Source organism: Oncorhynchus mykiss, chromosome 9 (genome assembly GCF_057628025.1).
Source record: "Oncorhynchus mykiss isolate SJ-2025 chromosome 9, ASM5762802v1, whole genome shotgun sequence".
Lineage (NCBI taxonomy): Eukaryota > Metazoa > Chordata > Actinopteri > Salmoniformes > Salmonidae > Oncorhynchus > Oncorhynchus mykiss.
Window position 1 is genome coordinate 85,026,188 of NC_143030.1, and position 24,145 is coordinate 85,050,332.

At 43.4% G+C, this 24,145-nt stretch overlaps 1 protein-coding gene across 1 annotated transcript in view; it reads right to left on the minus strand.

Moving 5' to 3' along the window:
- The window catches only part of lad1 (ladinin), a 65,285-nt gene extending 41,541 nt beyond the window's left edge, over positions 1-23,744 (minus strand). The window contains exons 1-6 of the mRNA XM_036989158.2: positions 23,109-23,744; positions 20,683-20,877; positions 20,260-20,560; positions 7,331-7,389; positions 6,995-7,127; positions 6,717-6,803 (exon numbers count right to left, since the gene is read on the minus strand). Of these exons, the coding sequence (XP_036845053.1) occupies positions 6,717-6,803; positions 6,995-7,127; positions 7,331-7,389; positions 20,260-20,560; positions 20,683-20,877; positions 23,109-23,146 (813 nt within the window). The 5' untranslated portion in view covers positions 23,147-23,744. The remainder of the gene's footprint in view (positions 1-6,716; positions 6,804-6,994; positions 7,128-7,330; positions 7,390-20,259; positions 20,561-20,682; positions 20,878-23,108) is intronic.
- Positions 23,745-24,145: the final 401 nt, after the last annotated feature.

The window sequence follows — 24,145 nt, forward strand, 5'->3', positions numbered from 1 at the left end:
ATACAGGGTGTGTACCTAGTGTTAACTCTAACCCTAACCCCTACCATACAGGGTGTGGACCTAGTGTTAACTCTAACTCTAACCACTACCATACAGGGTGTGTACCTAGTGTTAACTCTAACCCTAACCCCTACCATACAGAGTGTGTACCTAGTGTTAACTCTAACCACTACCATACAGGGTGTGTACCTAGTGTTAACTCTAACCCCTACCATACAGAGTGTGTACCTAGTGTTGACCCTAACCCCTACCATACAGGGTGTGTACCTAGTGTTAACCCTAACCTCTACCATACAGGGTGTGTACCTAGTGTTGACTCTAACCCTAACCCCTACCTTACAGGGTGTGTACCTAGTGTTAACTCTAACCCTAACCCCTACTATACAGGGTGTGTACCTAGTGTTAACTCTAACCTCTACCATACAGGGTGTGTACCTAGTGTTGACTCTAACCCTAACCCCTACCTTACAGGGTGTGTACCTAGTGTTAACTCTAACCCTAACCCCTACTATACAGGGTGTGTACCTAGTGTTAACTCTAACCCTTACCCCTACCATACAGGGTGTGTACCTAGTGTTAACTCTAACCCTAACCCCTACCATACAGGGTGTGTACAGGGTGTGTACCTAGTGTTAACTCTAACCCTAACCCCTACCATACAGGGTGTGTACCTAGTGTTAACTCTAACCCCTACCATACAGGGTGTGTAACTAGTGTTAACTCTAACCCTAACCCCTACCATACAGGGTGTGTACCTAGTGTTAACTCTAACCCCTACCATACAGGGTGTGTACCTAGTGTTGACTCTAACCCCTACCATACAGGGTGTGTACCTAGTGTTAACTCTAACCCTAACCACTACCATACAGGGTGTGTACATAGTGTTAACTCTAACCCCTACCATACAGGGTGTGTACCTAGTGTTAACTCTAACCCTTGAGAGCTTCAAGTTCCTTGGTGTCCACATCAACAACAAACTAGAATGGTCCAAACACACCAAGAAAGTCTTAAAGAGGGCACGACAAAGCCTATTCCCCCTCAGGAAACTAAAAAGATTTGGCATGGGTCCTCAGATCCTCAAAAGGTTCTACAGCTGCAACATCGAGAGCATCCTGGTTGCATCATTGCCTGGTACGACAATTGCTCGGCCTCTGACCGCAAGGCACTACTGGGGTACTGCGTACGGACCAGTACATCACTGGGGCTAAGCTGCCTGCCATCCAGGATCTCTACACCAGGCGGTGTCAGAGGAAGGCCCTAAAAAATGTTAAAGACCCCAGCCACCCCAGTCATAGACTGTTCTCTCTCCTACCGCATGGCTAGCGGTACCGGAGTCCCAAGTCTAGGACAAAAAGGCTTCTCAACAGTTTTTACCCCCAAGCCATAAGACTGGCTACCCGGACTATTTTCATTGTTTGCCCCCCCAACCCCTCTTTTTTTATGCTGCTGCTACTCTTTGTTTATCATATATGCATAGTGACTTTAACTATACATTCATGTACATATTACCTCAATTGGGCTGACCCAATTGAGTGCTCCCACACATTGGCTAACCTGGCTATCTGCATTGTGTACCACCCACCACCCGCCAACCCCACTCTTACGCTACTGCTACTCTCTGTTCATCATATATGCATAGTCACCTGAACCATATCTACATACTACCTCAATCAGCCTGACTAACCAGTGTCTATACATAGCCTCACTACTGTATATAGCCTCACTACTGTATATAGCCACACTACTGTATATATCCTGTCTTTTTACTGTTGTTTTATTTCTTTACTTACCTGTTGTTCACCTAATACCTTTTTTGCACTATTGGTTAGAGCCTGTAAGTAAGCATTTCACTGTAAGACCCACACCTGTTGTATTCAGCGCACGTGACAAATAAACTTTTATTTGATTTGAGTCAGGTTTGTAGGCCGCTTTTTCAGATCTGCCCACACATTTTCTATAGGCTTGAGGTCAGAGCTTTGTGATGGCCACTCCAATACACTGACTTTGTTGTCCATTTTGCCACAACATTTTGCCACAACTTTGGAAGTATGCTTGTGGTCATTGTCTATTTGGAAGACCCATTTGTGACCAAGCTTTAACTTCCTGACTGATGTCTTGAGATGTTGCTTCAATATATCCACATAATTTTCCTCCCTCATGATCCCATCTGTTTTGTTACGTGCACCAGTCCCTCCTGCAGCAAAGCACCCCCACAACATGATGCTTCCACCTCCGTGCTTCACGGTTGGGATGGTGTTCTTCGGCTTGCAAGCCTCCCCCTTTTTCCTCCAAACATTACTATGGTCATTATGGCCAAACAGTTTTAGTTTTGTTTCATCAGACCAGAGGACATTTCTCCAAAAAGTACGATCTTCGTCCCCATGTGCAGTTGCAAACCGTAGTCTGGCTTTTTAATGGCGGTTTTGGAGCAGTGGTTTCTTCCTTGCTGAGCGGCCTTTCAGGTTAGGTCGATATAGGACTTGTTTTACTGTGGATATAGATACTTTTGTACCTGTTTCCTCCAGCATCTTCACAAGGTCCTTTGCTGTTGTTCTGGGATTGATTTGCACTTTTCGCACCAAAGTACGTTCATCTCTATAAGACAGAAAAAGTCTAATTCCTGAGCGGTATTGTTTGTACAGATGAACGTGGTACCTTTAGGCATTTGGAAATTGCTCCCAAGGATGAACCAGACTTGTGGAGGTTTACAATTTTTTTTCTGAGGTCTTGGCTAATTTCTTTAGATTTTTCCATGATGTCAAGCACAGAGGCACTGAGTTTGAAGGTAGGCCTTGAAATATATCCACAGGTACACCTCCAATTGACTCAAATGATGTCCATTAGCCTATCAGAAGCTTCTAAAGCCATAACATAATTTTCTGGAATTTCCAAGCTGTTTAAAGGCACAGTCAACTTAGTGTATGTAAACGTCTGACCAACTGGAATTGTGATACAGTGAATTATATGTAAAATAATCTGTCTGTAAACAACTGTTGGAAAAATGACTTGTCATGCCCAAAGTAGATGTCCTAACAGACTTGCCAAAACTATAATTTGTTAACAAGAAATGTATGGATTGGTTGAAAACCAAGTGTTAATGACTCCAACCTAAGTGCATGTAAACTTACGACTTCAACTGTGTATACTAGGCGGTGTCAGAGGAAAGACCAAAATATTGGCAAAGACTCCAGTCACCCAAGTCATAGACTGTTCTCTCTTCTACCGCATGGCAAGCGGTATTGGAGCGCAATGTCCATGACCAAAAGGCTACATAACAGCTTCTACACCCAAGCCATAAGACTACCTAACTATGAATCAAGTGGCTACCTGGACTATTTACCCCCCGTGCTTGCACTCCTGCTACACGTGGTTTATTATCCATGCCTAGTCAATTTACAAATTACCTCAACAAACCTGTACCTTCGCAGATTGACTTGGTACTGGTATCCCCTGTATATAGCCTCGTTATTGTTATGTCATTTTCTTTAGTTACTTTTTGAAAAAACTTTAACTTATTTAGTAAATATTTTCTTAACTCTATTTCTTGAACTGCATTGTTGGTTAAGGGCTTGTAAGTCAACATTTCATGGTAAGGTCTACTACACCTGTTGTATTTGGCGCATTTATTTATTTGATTTGATTTTAAACTCCCTCTAACTCTACTCTACAGTTCTAGACTGACTAAATCTAAATTTCTAGACTGACTAACTCGACAGGTCTATTCTCCCTCTACCTCGACAGTTCTAAACTCCCTCGACAGTTCTAAACTCCCTCTACCTCGACAGTTCTAAACCCACTTGTCTAGTCTAAACTCCCTTGACAGTTCTAAGCTCCCTCGACAGGTCCAAACTCCATCGACAGGTCCAAACTCCCTCGACAAGTCCAAACTCCCTCGACAAGTCCAAACTCCCTCTACCTCGACAGTTCCAAACTCCCTCTACCTCGACAGTTCCAAACTCCCTCTACCTCGACAGTTCCAAACTCCCTCTACCTCGACAGTTCCAAACTCCCTCTACCTCGACAGTTCCAAACTCCCTCTACCTCGACAGGTCCAAACTCCCTCGACAAGTCCAAACTCCCTCTACCTCGACAGTTCCAAACTCCCTCTACCTCGTCAGTTCCAAACTCCCTCTACCTCGACAGTTCTAAACTCCTTCTACCTCGACAGTTCTAAACTCCCTCTACCTCGACAGTTCCAAACTCCCTCTACCTCGACAGTTCCAAACTCCCTCTACCTCGACAGTTCCAAACTCCCTCTACCTCGACAGTTCCAAACTCCCTCTACCTCGACAGTTCCAAACTCCCTCTACCTCGACAGTTCCAAACTCCCTCTACCTCGACACTTCTAAACTCCCTCTACCTCGACAGTTCCAAACTCCCTCTACCTCGACAGTTCCAAACTCCCTCTACCTCGACAGTTCCAAACTCCCTCTACCTCGACAGTTCCAAACTCCCTCTACCTCGACAGTTCCAAACTCCCTCTACCTCGACAGGTCCAAACTCCCTCGACAAGTCCAAACTCCCTCTACCTCGACAGTTCCAAACTCCCTCTACCTCGTCAGTTCCAAACTCCCTCTACCTCGACAGTTCTAAACTCCCTCTACCTCGACAGTTCTAAACTCCCTCTACCTCGACAGTTCTAAACTCCCTTGACAGGTCTAAACTCCCTCTACCTCGACAGTTCTAAACTCCCTTGACAGGTCTAAACTCCCTCTACCTCGACAGTTCCAAGCTCCCTCGACAGTTCCAAGCTCCCTCGACAAGTCCAAACTCCCTCTACCTCGACAGTTCCAAACTCCCTCTACCTCGACAGGTCCAAACTCCCTCTACCTCGACAGTTCCAAACTCCCTCTACCTCGACAGTTCCAAACTCCCTCTACCTCGACAGTTCCAAACTCCCTCTACCTCGACAGTTCTAAACTCCCTCTACCGCGACAGTTCCAAACTCCCTCTACCTCGACAGTTCTAAACTCCCTCTACCTCGACAGTTCCAAACTCCCTCTACCTCGACAGTTCCAAACTCCCTCTACCTCGACAGTTCCAAACTCCCTCTACCTCGACAGTTCTAAACTCCCTCTTCCTCGACAGTTCTAAACTCCCTCTACCTCGACAGTTCCAAACTCCCTCTACCTCGACAGTTCTAAACTCCCTCTACCTCGACAGTTCTAAACTCCCTCTACCTCGACAGTTTTAAACTCCCTCTACCTTGACAGTTCCAAACTCCCTCTACCTCGACAGTTTTAAACTCCCTCTACCTCGACAGTTCCAAACTCCCTCTACCTCGACAGTTCTAAACTCCCTCTACCTCGACAGTTCCAAACTCCCTCTACCTCGACAGTTCCAAACTCCCTCTACCTCGACAGTTCCAAACTCCCTCTACCTCGACAGTTCCAAACTCCCTCTACCTCGACAGTTCCAAACTCCCTCTACCTCGACAGTTCTAAACTCCCTCTACCTCGACAGTTCCAAACTCCCTCTACCTCGACAGTTCCAAACTCCCTCTACCTCGACAGTTCCAAACTCCCTCTACCTCGACAGTTCTTCCTCGACAGCTCTTCCTCGACAGCTCTTCCTCGACAGTTCCTCGACAGTTCTAAACTCTAACTCGACTCGTGTTACATCTGCCCCTGACACACCCTACTTCTCATCCTGTGTCTCCCTAACCTGCCGCCACTCCCCCGGTGCTCTCTTCCTCTCTGTGTGGGTGCTTTGGATTGTATGAGTGTAGATAGGTGTGCTGAGGCAGAGCAGATCCCCACCAGCTGCAACCTGTTCCAAAATCAAGATAGATCGCTACAAATACTCAGCCCTGCCACTTCCACGCTGCATAATCTCTGCTCAGTCAGTCTATGTTTCAAGCCGTTTGTTCCTGCATAGAACTTGTTATCCTGGTGTGCCTGTTTTCGCTAGCCTGATGCTGCTTTTCCCTCCCCAACAGTTCCGCCCGCTCTGCCTCTGGTCCCTTTCCACAGTTCCTCGTCTTGTCAGTCCTGCTACCGTGCCCTGGACCCCTGCTCTATGGCTTCCTTGGAATCCGCTCCAGACCTGCTTACCCTGCCCTTGCCTCAGCCTCAGTCCCCGGTTGCCTGCTACCCGCCCGAGCCTCCCCTGCACCCCATCTTCCCACCGTTGTTCAATAAATACCTTAGTCACCTTCTCCTTTTCTCCTCGTCCGAGTCTGCACTTGGGTTTACCTGCTCCGCCCCGTATAACAACTCTACAGTTCTAAACCCCCACTAACTCTACTCTACAGTTATTAATTCACTCCAACTAAAGTTCTTAATTCAATCCAACTCTACAGTTCTTAATTCAATCCAACTCTACAGTTCTTAATTCACTTCAACTCTACAGTTCCTAATTCACTCCAACTCTACAGTTCTTAATTCACTCCAACTCTACAGTTCTTAATTCACTCCAACTCTACAGTTCTTAATTCACTCCAACTCTACAGTTCTTAATTCACTCCAACTCTACAGTTCTTAATTCACTCCAACTCTACAGTTCTTAATTCACTCCAACTCTACAGTTCTTAATTCACTCCAACTCTACAGTTCTAAACTCACTCCAACTCTACAGTTCTAAACTCACTCCAACTCTACAGTTCTTAATTCACTCTAACTCTACAGTTTACAGTCAAATTCTGACCAACAGTACAAAATACCAGTGTTTATAACCCTATTTTTAAACAACAGGTGTTTAGAGCATGTGTTAGTTACCCTGAAGGAGACGGTCCTAGAGCTCTGTCTGGCGAAGGCTGGTCTGGCTGTCTGCTCCAAACTAACAGAGGATCCATTCACACTGCCCTAAACACACACACACACACACACACACACACACACACACACAATGGAAAGGTTAAACCATCAACACAGAGTATAAAGCTGTCTTTTAGAATACAGTGTAAAGTCTTATTGGTTTTAACACTAGAGGGTGCTCTTGCACAGTTAGAGACTGTATTTCTGTGAGTCGTGGCAAAAGTCCAATTGTGTTTTACCTCTGTGTGTCCGTAGTGGGTGGGGCTCTGAGCTCCTCTACCGGGGGACAGCGGTGTTGTGGGAGAATGGGGGCTCATGGGACTTGTATGCCCACTGGGGGAGGGACTCTTATCAAAGGAGATGGACAGAGAACTAAAGGAAGGGATAACAGGAAGTTAGAAACCTAGAGGAAGTTCGAGAACTACTGGAAGAGATAGATGGAAGTTTGAGAACTACAGGAAGCAATAACAGGATGCTATAGTACCACAGGAAGAGATAACAGGAAGTTAGACAACTACAGGAAGAGGTTGGACAGACACTTGGCAGACTAATTTATCTAGGGGCCGTTTTCTTACCTGACAAACTTGAAGGGGGGTTTGGAGTCTGGGCCTAGGTCCTGGGAACCATTCTGCTGCTGTTACAACACATAATAGATAGACAGTTACCATGGGAACTATTCTGCTGCTGTTACAACACAACATATAGACAGTTACCATGGGAACCATTCTCCTGCTGTTACAATACACAGTTAGCTATGGATACTGTAGCTGTATTAAACAGCATTACCATACAGTGCAGTAGCACAACTTCTAAATCAAATGTAATTTGTCGGGACGCCAAAAACAACAGTTGTAGATCTTACCATGAAATGCTTACTTTACAAGCCCTTAACCAACAACGCAGCTCAAAAAAATATTTATTAAATAAACTAAAGTCCAAAATAAAAGAGAAACAATAAAATAACAATAACAAGGCTATATACAGGGGGTACCGGTACCAAGTGTGCGAGGGTAAGGTTTAGTTAAGGTAATATCAATTTGAGCCGGAACAGGATCCAGAACCTCTCAGATTTGAATTTGTTTCTTCCGGCACCTGTTTCCACTGTTTGCGTTGTAGACATTCTAATAAACGTGATCTGCGTTAAATCAAGTTGCCTGCTCCTTATTTCTCCCGCCCTCCAGAAAGACCATCATGTAAAAGCACGGTGATCATTCTATGTAGTCATCCTATCCTGCCCTATCCTGCCACACTGATTCCAGACCTGCTCTCTTATTTGTACATAGATGTTATGGGGAGGGCCGGTGGGGTAAGTATCTGGTCTTGACACAGATCTTGGTCAGCTATTGAAGAGGTCCCTACTTAATCACGTCACATAGCCTAGGCTAGTCATCTCCTTACTGAATTTGAATTGTGGGAAAGAAAAGTCAGCAGAGGATGCCTGGTCGTTCTTTAGAAGCAATTTCCTCACCATCTTAAATAAGCATGCCCCATTCAAAAAATGTAGAACTAAGAACAGATATAGCCCTTGGTTCACCCCAGACCTGACTGCAGGTAGACTGTAAACTCTTCTTCCAGACTCACATTAAGCATCTCCAATCCAAAATGAAATCTGGAATCGTCTTCCTATTTTGAAACAAAGCATCCTTCACTCATGCTGCCAAACATACCCTTGTAAAACTGACTATCCTACCAATCCTTGACTTCGGCGATGTCATTTACAAAATAGCCTCCAACACTTTACTCAGCAAACTGGATGTAGTCTATCACAGTGCCATCTGTTTTGTCACCAAAGCCCCATATACTACCCACCACTGCGACCTGTATGCTCTCGTTGGCTGGCCCTCGCTTCATATTCGTCGCCAAACCCACTGGCTCCAGGTCATCTATAAGTCTATGATAGGTAAAGCCCCGCCTTATCTCAGCTCACTGGTCACCATAGCAACACCCACCCGTAGCACGCGCTCCAATAGGTATATTTCACTGGTCACCCCCAAAGCCAACACTTCCTTTGGCCACCTTTCTTTACATTTCTCTACTGCCAATGACTGGAACGAATTGCAAAAATCTCTGAAGCTAGAGTCTTATATCTCCCTCTCTAACTTTAAGCATCAGCTGTCAGAGTAGCTTACCGATCACTGTACACAGCCAAACTGTAAATAGCACACCCAACTATGTCATCCCCATTAGAGGTCGACCGATTAATCGGAATGGCCGAATAATTAGGGCCGATTTCATTTTTTCATAACAATCGGAAATCGTTAATTTTGGATGCCGATTTTGCAGATGTTTTATTTTTTTTACACCTTTATTTAACCTTTATTTAACTAGGCAAGTCAGTTAAGAACACATTCTTAGTTTCAATGACGGCCTAGGAACAGTGGGTTAACTGCCTTGTTCAGGGGCAGAACAACAGATTTTTACCTTGTCAGCTCAATGATTCAATTTTGAAACCTTACGGTTAACTAGTCCAACGCTCTAACCACCTGCCTCACGAGGAGCCAAGGTAAGTTTCTAGCTAGCATTAAACTTAATCATAATCACTAGTTATAACTACACATGGTTGATGATATTACTAGTTTATCTAGCGTGTCATGCAGTGCGCATTCGCGAAAAAGGACTGCCGTTGCTCCAACGTGTTCCTAACCATAAACATCAATGCCTTTCTTAAAATCAATAGACAGAAGTATATATTTTTAAACCTGCATATTTAGCTAAGATCAATCCAGGTTAGCAGGCAATATTAACCAGGTAAAACTGTGTCATTTCTCTTGCGCTCATTGCACGCAGAGTTGGGGTATATGCAACAGTTTGGGCTGCCTGGCTCATTGCGAATTAATTGGCCAGATTTTTACGTAATTATGACATAACATTGAAGGTTGTGCAATGTAACAGGAATATTTAGACTGATGGATGCCACCCGTTAGATAAATTACGGAACAGTTCCGTATTTCACTGAAATAATAAATGTTTTGTTTTCGAGATTATAGTTTCCAGATTTGACCATATTAAGACCTAAGGCTCGTATTTCTGTGTGTTATTCTGTTATAATTAATTCTATGATTTGATAGAGCAGTCTGACTGAGCGATGGTGGGCACCAGCAGGCTCATAAGAATTCATTCAAACAGCACTTTCGTGCGTTTTGCCAGCAGCTCTGCTGTTTATGAATTCAAGCCTATCAACTCCCGAGATTAGGCTGGAGTAACGATGTGATGTGAAATGGCTAGCTAGTTAGTGGGGTGCGCGCTAATAGCGTTTCAAATGTCACTCGCTCTGAGACTTGGAGTAGTTGTTTCCCTTGCTCTGCATGGGTAACGCTGCTTCAAGGGTGGCTGTTGTCGATGTGTTCCTGGTTCGAGCCCAGGTAGGAGCGAGGAGAGGGACAGAAGCTATACTGTTACACTGGCAATACTAAAGTGCCTATAAGAACATCCAATAGTCAAAGGTATATGAAATACAAACGGTATAGAGAGAAATAGTCCTATAATTCCTATAATAACTACAACCTAAAACTTCTTACTTGGGAATATTGAAGACTCATGTTAAAAGGAACCACCAGCTTTCATATGTTCTCATGTTCTGAGCAAGGTACTTAAACGTTAGCTTTCTTACATGGCACATATTGCACTTTTACTTTCTTTTCCAACACTTTGTTTTTGCATTATTTAAACCAAATTGAACATGTTTCATTATTTTTTTGAGGCTAAATTGATTTTATTGATGTATTCTATTAAGTCAAAATAAGTGTTCCTTCAGTATTGTTGTAATTGTCATTATTTCAAATCATAATCGGTCGACCTCTAATCCCCATACTTATTCTCTTGCTCTTTTGCACCCCAGTATCTCTACTTGCACATCAACATCTGCACATATATCACTCCAGTGTTAATGCTAAATTGTAATTATTTCGCCTCCATGGCCTATTTATTGCCTTACCTCCCTACTCGTCTACATTTGCACGCACTGTACATAGATTTTTCTATTGTGTTATTGACTGTACATCTGTTTATGTGTAACTGTGTTGTTGTTTTTGTCGCACTGTTTTGCATCATCTTGGCCAGGTCACAGTTGTAAATGAGAACTTGTTCTCAACTGACCTACCTGGTTAAATAAAGGTAATATTTCAAATACATTTAAAAAACATATAACCCCTGGCTTGTCATGCAGAATTCAAAGTTGGGCTGGACAACATGCAAAAAAGTAGTGAGCTTGGGTCTAGAAAAGACTGTAGGGATTAAACTAGCAAAAGAGTGGGTGGAATGTACAGTAAATTAACGTCCTACGCATCAGATGTATAAAAAAACACCAACAACAAAGAGCCTGACAGGCTGACACACACGTCACAGTTACAAATAGTAGCTAGCTAGAAATTGAGCTAAAATGTATTTTTCAAAGATTTCAAAGAAAATTAAAGTAGACAATGAATGTAGGGTGTTCCAGCAAGAGTGGACATCGAAATATCTATTTATTGAGGTATCAGGGAAAGCTGTGTGCTTAGTGTACAAAGAGAGCATCGCTGTCTTGAAAGACTACAACTTGTCCCGACACTTCCAGACGAAGCATGCAGAGAAATATAGTAATATGAATTCTGAGCAGAGGACAAGTGCATCGAAAGAATGCACAAAACTGCATTTAGCAAACAACGGAATTACGAGAGCTGGCTATGTACTGTCCCACAAAATTGCTAAACATAGCAAGCCATTCGTTGAGAGCGAATTCATTAAAGAATGTTGAATTGACTCTGCAGCAATATTTTGCCGCGACAAGAAACAGCTGTTTGAAAATGTTGCCTTGGCGTGTTGAGGACATCGCAGAGAATATGGAGCAACAGTTGAAAGACAAGGTAAAGGATTTCACCTATTTCTCCTTGGCCCTAGATGAGAGCAGTGATGCACGTAACACGGCTCAGTTGTTTATAATCTTACGAGGCATAACCCCAGACTTTGAAATTACAGAGGAGCTTGCTTCAGTGCAGTCACTGAAGAGCACAACCACAGGGAAATGTTTATTGGAGTAGGTTAATAAACGTGTGGCAAAGCTGGGACTGAAGTTTTGAAAAGTTATCCTGTGTGACCACTGTTGGGTGCCCAAACTTAACAGGAAAAAACGTTTTGAAAAGGATACAAGATCAAGTAGCTGAGCTGAACCCAGATCAGACAATTATTTTCCTGCATTGCATTATTCATCAGGAGGTGCTCTGTTAATGTGTTCTGAAAATGAGCCATGTTGTGGATACAGTCACTAAAGTGGTAAACTTCATAAGAGCAAAATCTTTAAACCACAGGTAGTTTGTCTCACTGTTGGAAGAGACAGAGTCGGGTCAGGCAGATCTCCCTTACCAAACAAACATGAGATGGCTGAGTTTGGGGAAGGTGCTTTAAAGGGTGTGGGACCTGAAGTCAGAGAATGAAAGGAAAATGAAAGGAAAATGTGGATTTCCCTCAACTGCAAGATAAAGAATGGTTGTCTGATTTTGCCTTCACTGTGGGCATTATGGCCCTCATGAATGAACTGAATTCCAAACTACAAGGAAAGGACATTTTTGCACATCAGATGTACAGCCTTGTCAAAGCCTTCAAGGAGGGAAAATTACTACTCCTGACCTGTCAAGTAGAAGCCATCAATCTCACCCACCTTCCGACACTACTAGTCTGTTCCCTATCAGATGACAACAATCTCCCCCACCTTCCGACACTACTAGTCTGTTCCCTATCAGATGACCAGCGGGAGAAGTATACATCGCTGCTGTGTGCTTTGAATGGTGTGTTTTCTCATTGTTTTGAGGATTTCAAAGCGTTGGAAAATGACATGCTGTTGGTTTCCTCTCCTTTCACCTTCAATGTGGATAACGCTCCCACTGACCTGCAACTTGAGCTTATCGATCTTCAGTCTGATGCAGTGATTGGAGAACTATTCAAAACAATGTCACTGAAGAGCTTCTATGCGTCTCTCGATGAACAAAGCTTTCCAAAGATTAGGAGTCATGCTCAGAAGATGTTTGTACTGTTTGGGTCAACCTATGTATGTGAACAGACATTTTCAGTGATGAAATATAACAAGTCAAGGCACAGATCATATCTTACTGACTCTCACCTCTCAGTAATCCTGCAAATAAAATAGTCAATGCCCATCAGAGACTTCACTTCTCACACTGATTGAGTAGTTTAAATGTGATATTGAGCTCTCTCTCCTTGTGTTTTTGTGCATTACCGTTAACAAGAGTTCTGTCCGTGGTGCTGAATGTGCAGTGTACTTTTACCTAGATCTTCATAATGAAAAGACCTACCAAAAGGAGAACTTGGATGTGGTTTATTTCTGTGCATGTTAAAACACTAAAGTAAGTTGCATATCTGGATGTGATTTACAGTAGATATATATCTGTCAACACAGTCAGACACATTATGTATAATCCTGTAATATGATTCTGGCCCACGATGGCAAAAAATATATTCTAATATGACCCTCCATGGAAAATAATTGCCCAGACCTGTTCTAGTTAGTAACTTACAGTAGCTGTATTCCAGGCCTGTTCTAGTTAGTAACTTACAGTAGCTGTATTCCAGGCCTGTTCTAGTTAGTAACTTACAGTAGCTGTATTCCAGGCCTGTTCTAGTTAGTAACTTACAGTAGCTGTATTCCAGGCCTGTTCTAGTTAGTAACTTACAGTAGCTGTATTCCAGGCCTGTTCTAGTTAGTAACTTACAGTAGCTGTATTCCAGGCCTGTTCTAGTTAGTAACTTACAGTAGCTGTATTCCAGGCCTGTTCTAGTTAGTAATTTACAGTAGCTGTATTCCAGGCCTGTTCTAGTTAGTAACTTACAGTAGCTGTATTCCAGGCCTGTTCTAGTTAGTAACTTACAGTAGCTGTATTTCAGGCCTGTTCTAGTTAGTAACTTACAGTAGCTGTATTCCAGGCCTGTTCTAGTTAGTAACTTACAGTAGCTGTATTCCAGGCCTGTTCTAGTTAGTAACTTACAGTAGCTGTATTCCAGGCCTGTTCTAGTTAGTAACTTACAGTAGCTGTATTCCAGGCCTGTTCTAGTTAGTAACTTACAGTAGCTGTATTCCAGGCCTGTTCTAGTTAGTAATTTACAGTAGCTGTATTCCAGGCCTGTTCTAGTTAGTAACTTACAGTAGCTGTATTCCAGGCCTGTTCTAGTTAGTAACTTACAGTAGCTGTATTTCAGGCCTGTTCTAGTTAGTAACTTACAGTAGCTGTATTCCAGGCCTGTTCTAGTTAGTAACTTACAGTAGCTGTATTCCAGGCCTGTTCTAGTTAGTAACTTACAGTAGCTGTATTCCAGGCCTGTTCTAGTTAGTAACTTACAGTAGCTGTATTCCAGGCCTGTTCTAGTTAGTAACTTACAGTAGCTGTATTCCAGGCCTGTTCTAGTTAGTAACTTACAGTAGCTGTATTCCAGGCCTGTTCTAGTTAGTAACTTACAGTAGCTGTATTCCAGGCCTGTTCTAGTTAGTAACTTACAGTAGCTGTATTCCAGGCCTGTTCTAGTTAGTAATTTACAGTAGCTGTATTCCAGGCCTGTTCTAGTTAGTAACTTACAGTAGCTGTATTCCAGGCCTGTTCTAGTTAGTAACTTACAGTAGCTGTATTTCAGGCCTGTTCTAGTTAGTAACTTACAGTAGCTGTATTCCAGGCCTGTTCTAGTTAGTAACTTACAGTAGCTGTATTCCAGGCCTGTTCTAGTTAGTAACTTACAGTAGCTGTATTCCAGGCCTGTTCTAGTTAGTAACTTACAGTAGCTGTATTCCAGGCCTGTTCTAGTTAGTAACTTACAGTAGCTGTATTCCAGGCCTGTTCTAGTTAGTAATTTACAGTAGCTGTATTCCAGGCCTGTTCTAGTTAGTAACTTACAGTAGCTGTATTCCAGGCCTGTTCTAGTTAGTAACTTACAGTAGCTGTATTTCAGGCCTGTTCTAGTTAGTAACTTACAGTAGCTGTATTCCAGGCCTGTTCTAGTTAGTAACTTACAGTAGCTGTATTCCAGGCCTGTTCTAGTTAGTAACTTACAGTAGCTGTATTCCAGGCCTGTTCTAGTTAGTAACTTACAGTAGCTGTATTCCAGGCCTGTTCTAGTTAGTAACTTACAGTAGCTGTATTCCAGGCCTGTTCTAGTTAGTAACTTACAGTAGCTGTATTCCAGGCCTGTTCTAGTTAGTAACTTACAGTAGCTGTATTCCAGGCCTGTTCTAGTTAGTAACTTACAGTAGCTGTATTCCAGGCCTGTTCTAGTTAGTAACTTACAGTAGCTGTATTCCAGGCCTGTTCTAGTTAGTAACTTACAGTAGCTGTATTCCAGGCCTGTTCTAGTTAGTAACTTACAGTAGCTGTATTCCAGGCCTGTTCTAGTTAGTAACTTACAGTAGCTGTATTCCAGACCTGTTCTAGTTAGTAACTTACAGTAGCTGTATTCCAGGCCTGTTCTAGTTAGTAACTTACAGTAGCTGTATTCCAGGCCTGTTCTAGTTAGTAACTTACAGTAGCTGTATTCCAGGCCTGTTCTAGTTAGTAACTTACAGTAGCTGTATTCCAGGCCTGTTCTAGTTAGTAACTTACAGTAGCTGTATTCCAGGCCTGTTCTAGTTAGTAACTTACAGTAGCTGTATTCCAGGCCTGTTCTAGTTAGTAACTTACAGTAGCTGTATTCCAGGCCTGTTCTAGTTAGTAACTTACAGTAGCTGTATTCCAGGCCTGTTCTAGTTAGTAACTTACAGTAGCTGTATTCCAGGCCTGTTCTAGTTAGTAACTTACAGTAGCTGTATTCCAGGCCTGTTCTAGTTAGTAACTTACAGTAGCTGTATTCCAGGCCTGTTCTAGTTAGTAATTTACAGTAGCTGTATTCCAGGCCTGTTCTAGTTAGTAACTTACAGTAGCTGTATTCCAGGCCTGTTCTAGTTAGTAACTTACAGTAGCTGTATTTCAGGCCTGTTCTAGTTAGTAACTTACAGTAGCTGTATTCCAGGCCTGTTCTAGTTAGTAACTTACAGTAGCTGTATTCCAGGCCTGTTCTAGTTAGTAACTTACAGTAGCTGTATTCCAGGCCTGTTCTAGTTAGTAACTTACAGTAGCTGTATTCCAGGCCTGTTCTAGTTAGTAACTTACAGTAGCTGTATTCCAGGCCTGTTCTAGTTAGTAACTTACAGTAGCTGTATTCCAGGCCTGTTCTAGTTAGTAACTTACAGTAGCTGTATTCCAGGCCTGTTCTAGTTAGTAACTTACAGTAGCTGTATTCCAGGCCTGTTCTAGTTAGTAACTTACAGTAGCTGTATTCCAGGCCTGTTCTAGTTAGTAACTTACAGTAGCTGTATTCCAGGCCTGTTCTAGTTAGTAACTTACAGTAGCTGTATTCCAGGCCTGTTCTAGTTAGTAATTTACAGTAGCTGTATTCCAGGCCTGTTCTAGTTAGTAACTTACAGTAGCTGTATTCCAGGCCTGTTCTAGTTAGTAACTTACAGTAGCTGTATTTCAGGCCTGTTCTAGTTAGTAACTTACAGTAGCTGTATTCCAGGCCTGTTCTAGTTAGTAACTTACAGTAGCTGTATTCCAGGCCTGTTCTAGTTAGTAACTTACAGTAGCTGTATTCCAGGCCTGTTCTAGTTAGTAACTTACAGTAGCTGTATTCCAGGCCTGTTCTAGTTAGTAACTTACAGTAGCTGTATTCCAGGCCTGTTCTAGTTAGTAACTTACAGTAGCTGTATTCCAGGCCTGTTCTAGTTAGTAACTTACAGTAGCTGTATTCCAGGCCTGTTCTAGTTAGTAACTTACAGTAGCTGTATTCCAGGCCTGTTCTAGTTAGTAACTTACAGTAGCTGTATTCCAGGCCTGTTCTAGTTAGTAACTTACAGTAGCTGTATTCCAGGCCTGTTCTAGTTAGTAACTTACAGTAGCTGTATTCCAGGCCTGTTCTAGTTAGTAACTTACAGTAGCTGTATTCCAGGCCTGTTCTAGTTAGTAACTTACAGTAGCTGTATTCCAGGCCTGTTCTAGTTAGTAACTTACAGTAGCTGTATTCCAGGCCTGTTCTAGTTAGTAACTTACAGTAGCTGTATTCCAGGCCTGTTCTAGTTAGTAACTTACAGTAGCTGTATTCCAGGCCTGTTCTAGTTAGTAACTTACAGTAGCTGTATTCCAGGCCTGTTCTAGTTAGTAACTTACAGTAGCTGTATTCCAGGCCTGTTCTAGTTAGTAACTTACAGTAGCTGTATTCCAGGCCTGTTCTAGTTAGTAACTTACAGTAGCTGTATTCCAGGCCTGTTCTAGTTAGTAATTTACAGTAGCTGTATTCCAGGCCTGTTCTAGTTAGTAACTTACAGTAGCTGTATTCCAGGCCTGTTCTAGTTAGTAACTTACAGTAGCTGTATTTCAGGCCTGTTCTAGTTAGTAACTTACAGTAGCTGTATTCCAGGCCTGTTCTAGTTAGTAACTTACAGTAGCTGTATTCCAGGCCTGTTCTAGTTAGTAACTTACAGTAGCTGTATTCCAGGCCTGTTCTAGTTAGTAACTTACAGTAGCTGTATTCCAGGCCTGTTCTAGTTAGTAACTTACAGTAGCTGTATTCCAGGCCTGTTCTAGTTAGTAACTTACAGTAGCTGTATTCCAGGCCTGTTCTAGTTAGTAACTTACAGTAGCTGTATTCCAGGCCTGTTCTAGTTAGTAACTTACAGTAGCTGTATTCCAGGCCTGTTCTAGTTAGTAACTTACAGTAGCTGTATTCCAGGCCTGTTCTAGTTAGTAACTTACAGTAGCTGTATTCCAGGCCTGTTCTAGTTAGTAATTTACAGTAGCTGTATTCCAGGCCTGTTCTAGTTAGTAACTTACAGTAGCTGTATTCCAGGCCTGTTCTAGTTAGTAACTTACAGTAGCTGTATTCCAGGCCTGTTCTAGTTAGTAACTTACAGTAGCTGTATTCCAGGCCTGTTCTAGTTAGTAACTTACAGTAGCTGTATTCCAGGCCTGTTCTAGTTAGTAACTTACAGTAGCTGTATTCCAGGCCTGTTCTAGTTAGTAACTTACAGTAGCTGTATTCCAGGCCTGTTCTAGTTAGTAACTTACAGTAGCTGTATTCCAGGCCTGTTCTAGTTAGTAACTTACAGTAGCTGTATTCCAGGCCTGTTCTAGTTAGTAACTTACAGTAGCTGTATTCCAGGCCTGTTCTAGTTAGTAACTTACAGTAGCTGTATTCCAGGCCTGTTCTAGTTAGTAACTTACAGTAGCTGTATTCCAGGCCTGTTCTAGTTAGTAACTTACAGTAGCTGTATTCCAGGCCTGTTCTAGTTAGTAACTTACAGTAGCTGTATTCCAGGCCTGTTCTAGTTAGTAACTTACAGTAGCTGTATTCCAGGCCTGTTCTAGTTAGTAACTTACAGTAGCTGTATTCCAGGCCTGTTCTAGTTAGTAACTTACAGTAGCTGTATTCCAGGCCTGTTCTAGTTAGTAACTTACAGTAGCTGTATTCCAGGCCTGTTCTAGTTAGTAACTTACAGTAGCTGTATTCCAGGCCTGTTCTAGTTAGTAACTTACAGTAGCTGTATTCCAGGCCTGTTCTAGTTAGTAACTTACAGTAGCTGTATTCCAGGCCTGTTCTAGTTAGTAACTTACAGTAGCTGTATTCCAGGCCTGTTCTAGTTAGTAACTTACAGTAGCTGTATTCCAGGCCTGTTCTAGTTAGTAACTTACAGTAGCTGTATTCCGATAGAACAGCCGTTATGCAGTCATTATCAAGCAACACAATACAAACAAAGTAAAAGCTCTTTGAGGATAAGTTCATTTTGCTGAACAGAGGGTGAGGTTAAAGAAGAGAGCAGTCTGAGTTCTCAACCAACAGGATCGTATCAAATCAAACCACAGCCAGTTAGTCTGGCACAATGAGACCTCGCAGAGTTCTACCCTCTCAGGTGTGTGTGTGTGTGTACATGGGTCAATCTGTAGGCGTGTGCGAGGCTGAAAGTGTTCCCCAGGGGGTAAGGAGAAAGGTCCCGTCTGTTAATGGAGTAGATTATTAACAAATGGTAGGGGTTAGGGTTATAGTTAACACTAGGTACACACCCTGTATGGTAGGGGTTAGGGTTAGAGTTAACACTAGGTACACACCCTGTATGGTAGGGGTTAGAGTTAACACTAGGTACACACCCTGTATGGTAGGGGTTAGGGTTAACACTAGGTACACACCCTGTATAGTAGGGGTTAGGGTTAGAGTTAACACTAGGTACACACCCTGTATGGTAGGGGTTAGGGTTAGAGTTAACACTAGGTACACACCCAGTATGGTAGGGGTTAGGGTTAACACTAGGTACACAACATGTATGGTAGGGGTTAGGGTTAGAGTAAACACTAGGTACACACCCTGTATGGTAGGGGTTAGAGTCAACACTAGGTACACACCCTGTATGGTAGGGGTTAGGGTCAACACTAGGTACACACCCTGTATGGTAGGGGTTAGAGTCAACACTAGGTACACACCCTGTATGGTAGGGGTTTGGGTTAGAGTTAACACTAGGTACATACCCTGTATGGTAGGGGTTAGGGTCAACACTAGGTACACACCCTGTATGGTAGGGGTTAGAGTTAGAGTTAACACTAGGTACACACCCTGTATGGTAGGGGTTTGGGTTAGAGTTAACACTAGGTACACACCCTGTATGGTAGGGGTTAGGGTCAACACTAGGTACACACCCTGTATGGTAGGGGTTAGGGTTAGAGTTAACACTAGGTACACACCCTGTATGGTAGGGGTTTGGGTTAGAGTTAACACTAGGTACACACCCTGTATGGTAGGGGTTAGGGTCAACACTAGGTACACACCCTGTATGGTAGGGGTTAGGGTTAACACTAGGTACACACCCTGTATGGTAGGGGTTAGGGTCAACACTAGGTACACACCCTGTATGGTAGGGGTTAGAGTCAACACTAGGTACACACTCTGTATGGTAGGGGTTAGGGTTAACACTAGGTACACACCCTGTATGGTAGGGGTTAGGGTTAGAGTTAACACTAGGTACACACCCTGTATGGTAGGGGTTTGGGTTAGAGTTAACACTAGGTACACACCCTGTATGGTAGGGGTTAGGGTCAACACTAGGTACACACCCTGTATGGTAGGGGTTAGGGTCAACACTAGGTACACACCCTGTATGGTAGGGGTTAGGGTTAACACTAGGTACACACCCTGTATGGTAGTGGTTAGGGTCAACACTAGGTACACACCTTGTATGGTAGGGGTTAGAGTTAACACTAGGTACACACCCTGTATGGTAGTGGTTAGAGTCAACACTAGGTTATACATTGCATACAGTACTAACACTGTCTTTACCATCACACACACACACACTCTCTGTCCTTACTCACACACACTCACACACTCTGTCCTTACTAACACACACAAACACACGTGCGCACGCACACACACAAAGACAGTCTTTGTCCTTACTGACACACTCACTCATGCACACAAACACACACATCAAAATAGAGCCCTCCTTCCCTCTCACCTGTCTTTCTAAGGGGTTGGTAGGTGTAGGGGTTGAGGGTATGGGTGAAGATATGGATGAGGGTGGGGTTGAGGGTGAAGGTTGGATGGGGGTGTCTTTCGGAGGTGTCTGTCTCCCCCCTTCCTCCATATCACCCAATAGCTCCACTCTCCCCTCCTCCCCTCCCTCTCTCTCCTCCTCCCCTCCATCTCTCCCCTCCTCCTCTCCTTTCTGTCGTCTGAGAGTCTCTATGTGTCTGTTCCTCCTCCTCTCGTCTCGAACACTGAGCATCTCCTCAAAGTCCAGCTGGAGCATCTCCGCGCTGTAATACACACAAATAATGAATTGCTGTTCTCCCTAGTATCTCTACAGAGAAAAACGCACTTTGAAGTGTGTGTGTGTGCCTGTGTGTGAGCGTGTGATAACAGGTGTTTGACCTCTGACCTGGTGATGCTTGGAGCATTGTCTTTGGTGGGTTGGTTTCCGGGGGTGTGTCGGGGAGAAAGGTCGTTTCCAGGTGAAAGGTCGTTTCCAGGTGAAAGGTCATTGTCGGGGTCAGTGCTGCTATAGCTCCTCTCCTTCCTCCTCCTCTCCCTTTCCACTTCCTCTTCATCCTCCACTGTCCACTGGCGGGCAAGCCTACACAGACCCACACAGTTTAACACTAGTGACCTAGGCTACTACAGGGACTTTTGAGGTTCTCATTAGATTTAAATAAGGCTTTATAACCACAACATGCTTCATAAATCATCTGTATGAAGATGCAGTAGTATGAACAGCTGATGACAGGGTTAGGGACAACAACTCTCTTTGTAGGGTGCTCTCTGTGTGACATGCTGTCTGAGATAGTATTCTGTGTGACATGCTGTCTGAGATGGTACTCTGTGTGACATGCTGTCTGAGATGGTACTCTGTGTGACATGCTGTCTGAGATGGTACTCTGTGTGACATGCTGTCTGAGATGGTACTCTGTGACATGCTGTCTGAGATGGTACTCTGTGTGACATGCTGTCTGAGATGGTACTCTGTGTGACATGCTGTCTGAGATGGTACTCTGTGACATGCTGTCTAAGATGGTACTTGTAAGACCTAGAGACCTAGTTCTAATTCCTATCGACCCGATTGAGGCACACCTTATCAAGGATCTCAGCTTCATTTAACATTTCCCACATGTGCCTTTCTTTACCACTAATGTCCCTGACTAGACTGAACTAAACCAATGTTCTAATGAACAGCGACCACAGACAGAACAGAGACAGAAACGGGATAGGACCGACCGATAAGAGTTTGGGAATTCTTCAAACTCCCGTCAACATCATATCAAACTCAGACTCGGGGCATCTCTTGACTCAAACTCAGACTCTCTACAATCAGGGGTTATTGTCAGAAGTTTTAACCGAGATCTTGGTAGTTGTGTTGATGTGGACGTGTGTTGTGCTTCCATGCTCAAAATCACATTCATCCATAAGAGTCTAAGCCGGGGTGGGGGGGAGGGGTCTAAAAAACAATATGGAATTGTTTTAAGAAGGTCATACCAAGGATAATTTTGCTATTTGATTTACAATTTTAAGACCCCTTGAAGTATTAAAGAAAAACAATTTGATGATTTGGCCTTACTACTATTAGCCCATACAAAACGCATTGAATAACAGATAGTCCTTACTACTATTAGCCCATACAAAACGCATTGAATAACAGATTCACTACATGGAACATCAGATAGCAAAACAATGGAAGGGAAGTTTGTTCTGAAGTGTCTGTCCTATATCTAAGACATATCAAGACTATAATTGTTTTTACATGTCGAGTCACCATATATACTGTACGTCCACTAATTTTTTCAACTGCTACTGGGGGACCTTCAGACAAGTCTTGTGGGGCCTGTGGGCGTCTTAGAGCAAAACAACCATCATGTACAGTGTTCGTGAGAGTCTCACCTTTCCATAGAGGCTTTAGGTTTTAGGGTTATTAGTATGTATCCCAAACTGTTGGGACGCTACAGACAGAAGTTGGCAGATCGGCTATACCGACTTCAGACGAGTCCCACGAAGCCTATGAGGGTCAGACACTGCTCTAGCGCCGTCACCTTTCATCGCAGATGCAGAAGCACTACATGGGTGGATGCAGTGGATTGAGACGGATCTCATCCAGGTATCTTTAGCTTCGACTGACTTTAGGGGGTTAACAACAGCAACATCACAGGACCCACACAACATCCACCTCAATCCGATCCGTCATCTGATCAGCTTTCACTTTCCTTATCAATATCATGATCAACGACAGCAGTCACAAACCTCGGAAGACCATTCACTATTTACAAAAACAAAACAACATTCTGTTCTAACCATCTAAATCATCATTGATGTATGATTCACAGCGAAAACAGGTGTCTATTAGCGCGCAGCGCAGCTCTACTATAAATGAATTGTAGGCTATCGGTTATCGTTAAAATCCTGACAGAAAGTCACCACAAACTAAAGCCTCATGCCCACCAGACACATCAAACTCTTTGCGTTCTGGTGGAAGTCATTCATTGTCAATAGAGCAGTCCAACACGCTACATTGGGGGCGCCGCACTAGGCTGCGGTGCGTTCTGGTGGAAGTCATTCATTGTCAATAGAGCAGTCCAACACGCTACATTGGGGGCGCCGCACTAGGCTGCGGTGCGTTCTGTGTACTGCATGCGTTCAATATTTTCAAGTTGTGCATTTCTTTACCAGGCGGTGATACACATTGACTCCAACTAGCTAGCTTTCAGCTAGTTACAAAGTAAAGCACATATATTTACAGTACGGAAAATGTGGGCTAGACAACCGGCAAAACAGCACGCATATACATCTGGTGAACATCAGGTGTAAACCAGCTCTTACCGGGACAGAGCCGACCAGTTCTTCCGGATGATGGACATGGCAGCTGGGGTCCCAGTCAAGTTGAGGCCGGCTGGGAGGAAATTTAGTCGGGTAAAGCGTCTGAGGCACTTCGCTGAGTGGCTGTCAGAGTCGAATCAGTCAGCGGAACAGAATTATAGTCCACCTTTACCCTGCTAGATCACATGACCTAACTAACTACCTGGGAGAGAGAGAGGGACAGAGGGAGAGAGGGTGGTAATGTTTTGGATCTTGTCCATATATAGTTATGAAGGCAGTTCACTTCTAATAGCTGTAGTTTGATTAACGAGGTCAGGTGAATATAGACAGGAACACCCAACAGAGAGATATATGGGCATTCAGTTTGTCTAATATACTTAATCTTTATACTTCTCCAGTTGTGCCCTGCATGCAGCCTGTCCTACTGTTAGGGATAGGGTTACCTATACTACTGTTAGTGAGCTGAAAAAGGCAAAGACCAGGTACAGTCAGGAACATCTTTGATGTATTTAATAACGCTGAACTGTACAGAGTCTTTCAGTGTGACTGAGTCACTGTTTGTTCTAAAGGCCTGTGTGTGTGTGTGTGTGTGCGTGTGCGTGTGTGTGTGTGTGTGTGTGTGTGTGTGTGTGTGTGTGTGTGTGTTCTACAGATCTGTATAAGACCACACCTTCACCTAAAGACAGACAAGTATACTGGACTTTACTCATAACAATCTTACCTACAACCGTGTGTGTTTGTTCTACAGATCTGTATAAGACCACACCTTCACCTAAAGACAGACAAGTGTACTGGACTTTACTCATAACAATCTTACCTACAACCGTGTGTGTGTCTTCAGTGTGATTATGTAACTCGTCAGCACTCTTCCTCCTTTTTCTAACAAAGGACCACACAGACACAAACACGAACCTTAAGCCTACAGAGGGCAAGACACACACACACACACACACACACACACACACACACACACACACACACACACACACACACACACACACACACACACCAAAGGCTATTTGCATCAGAAAAGATGAGTG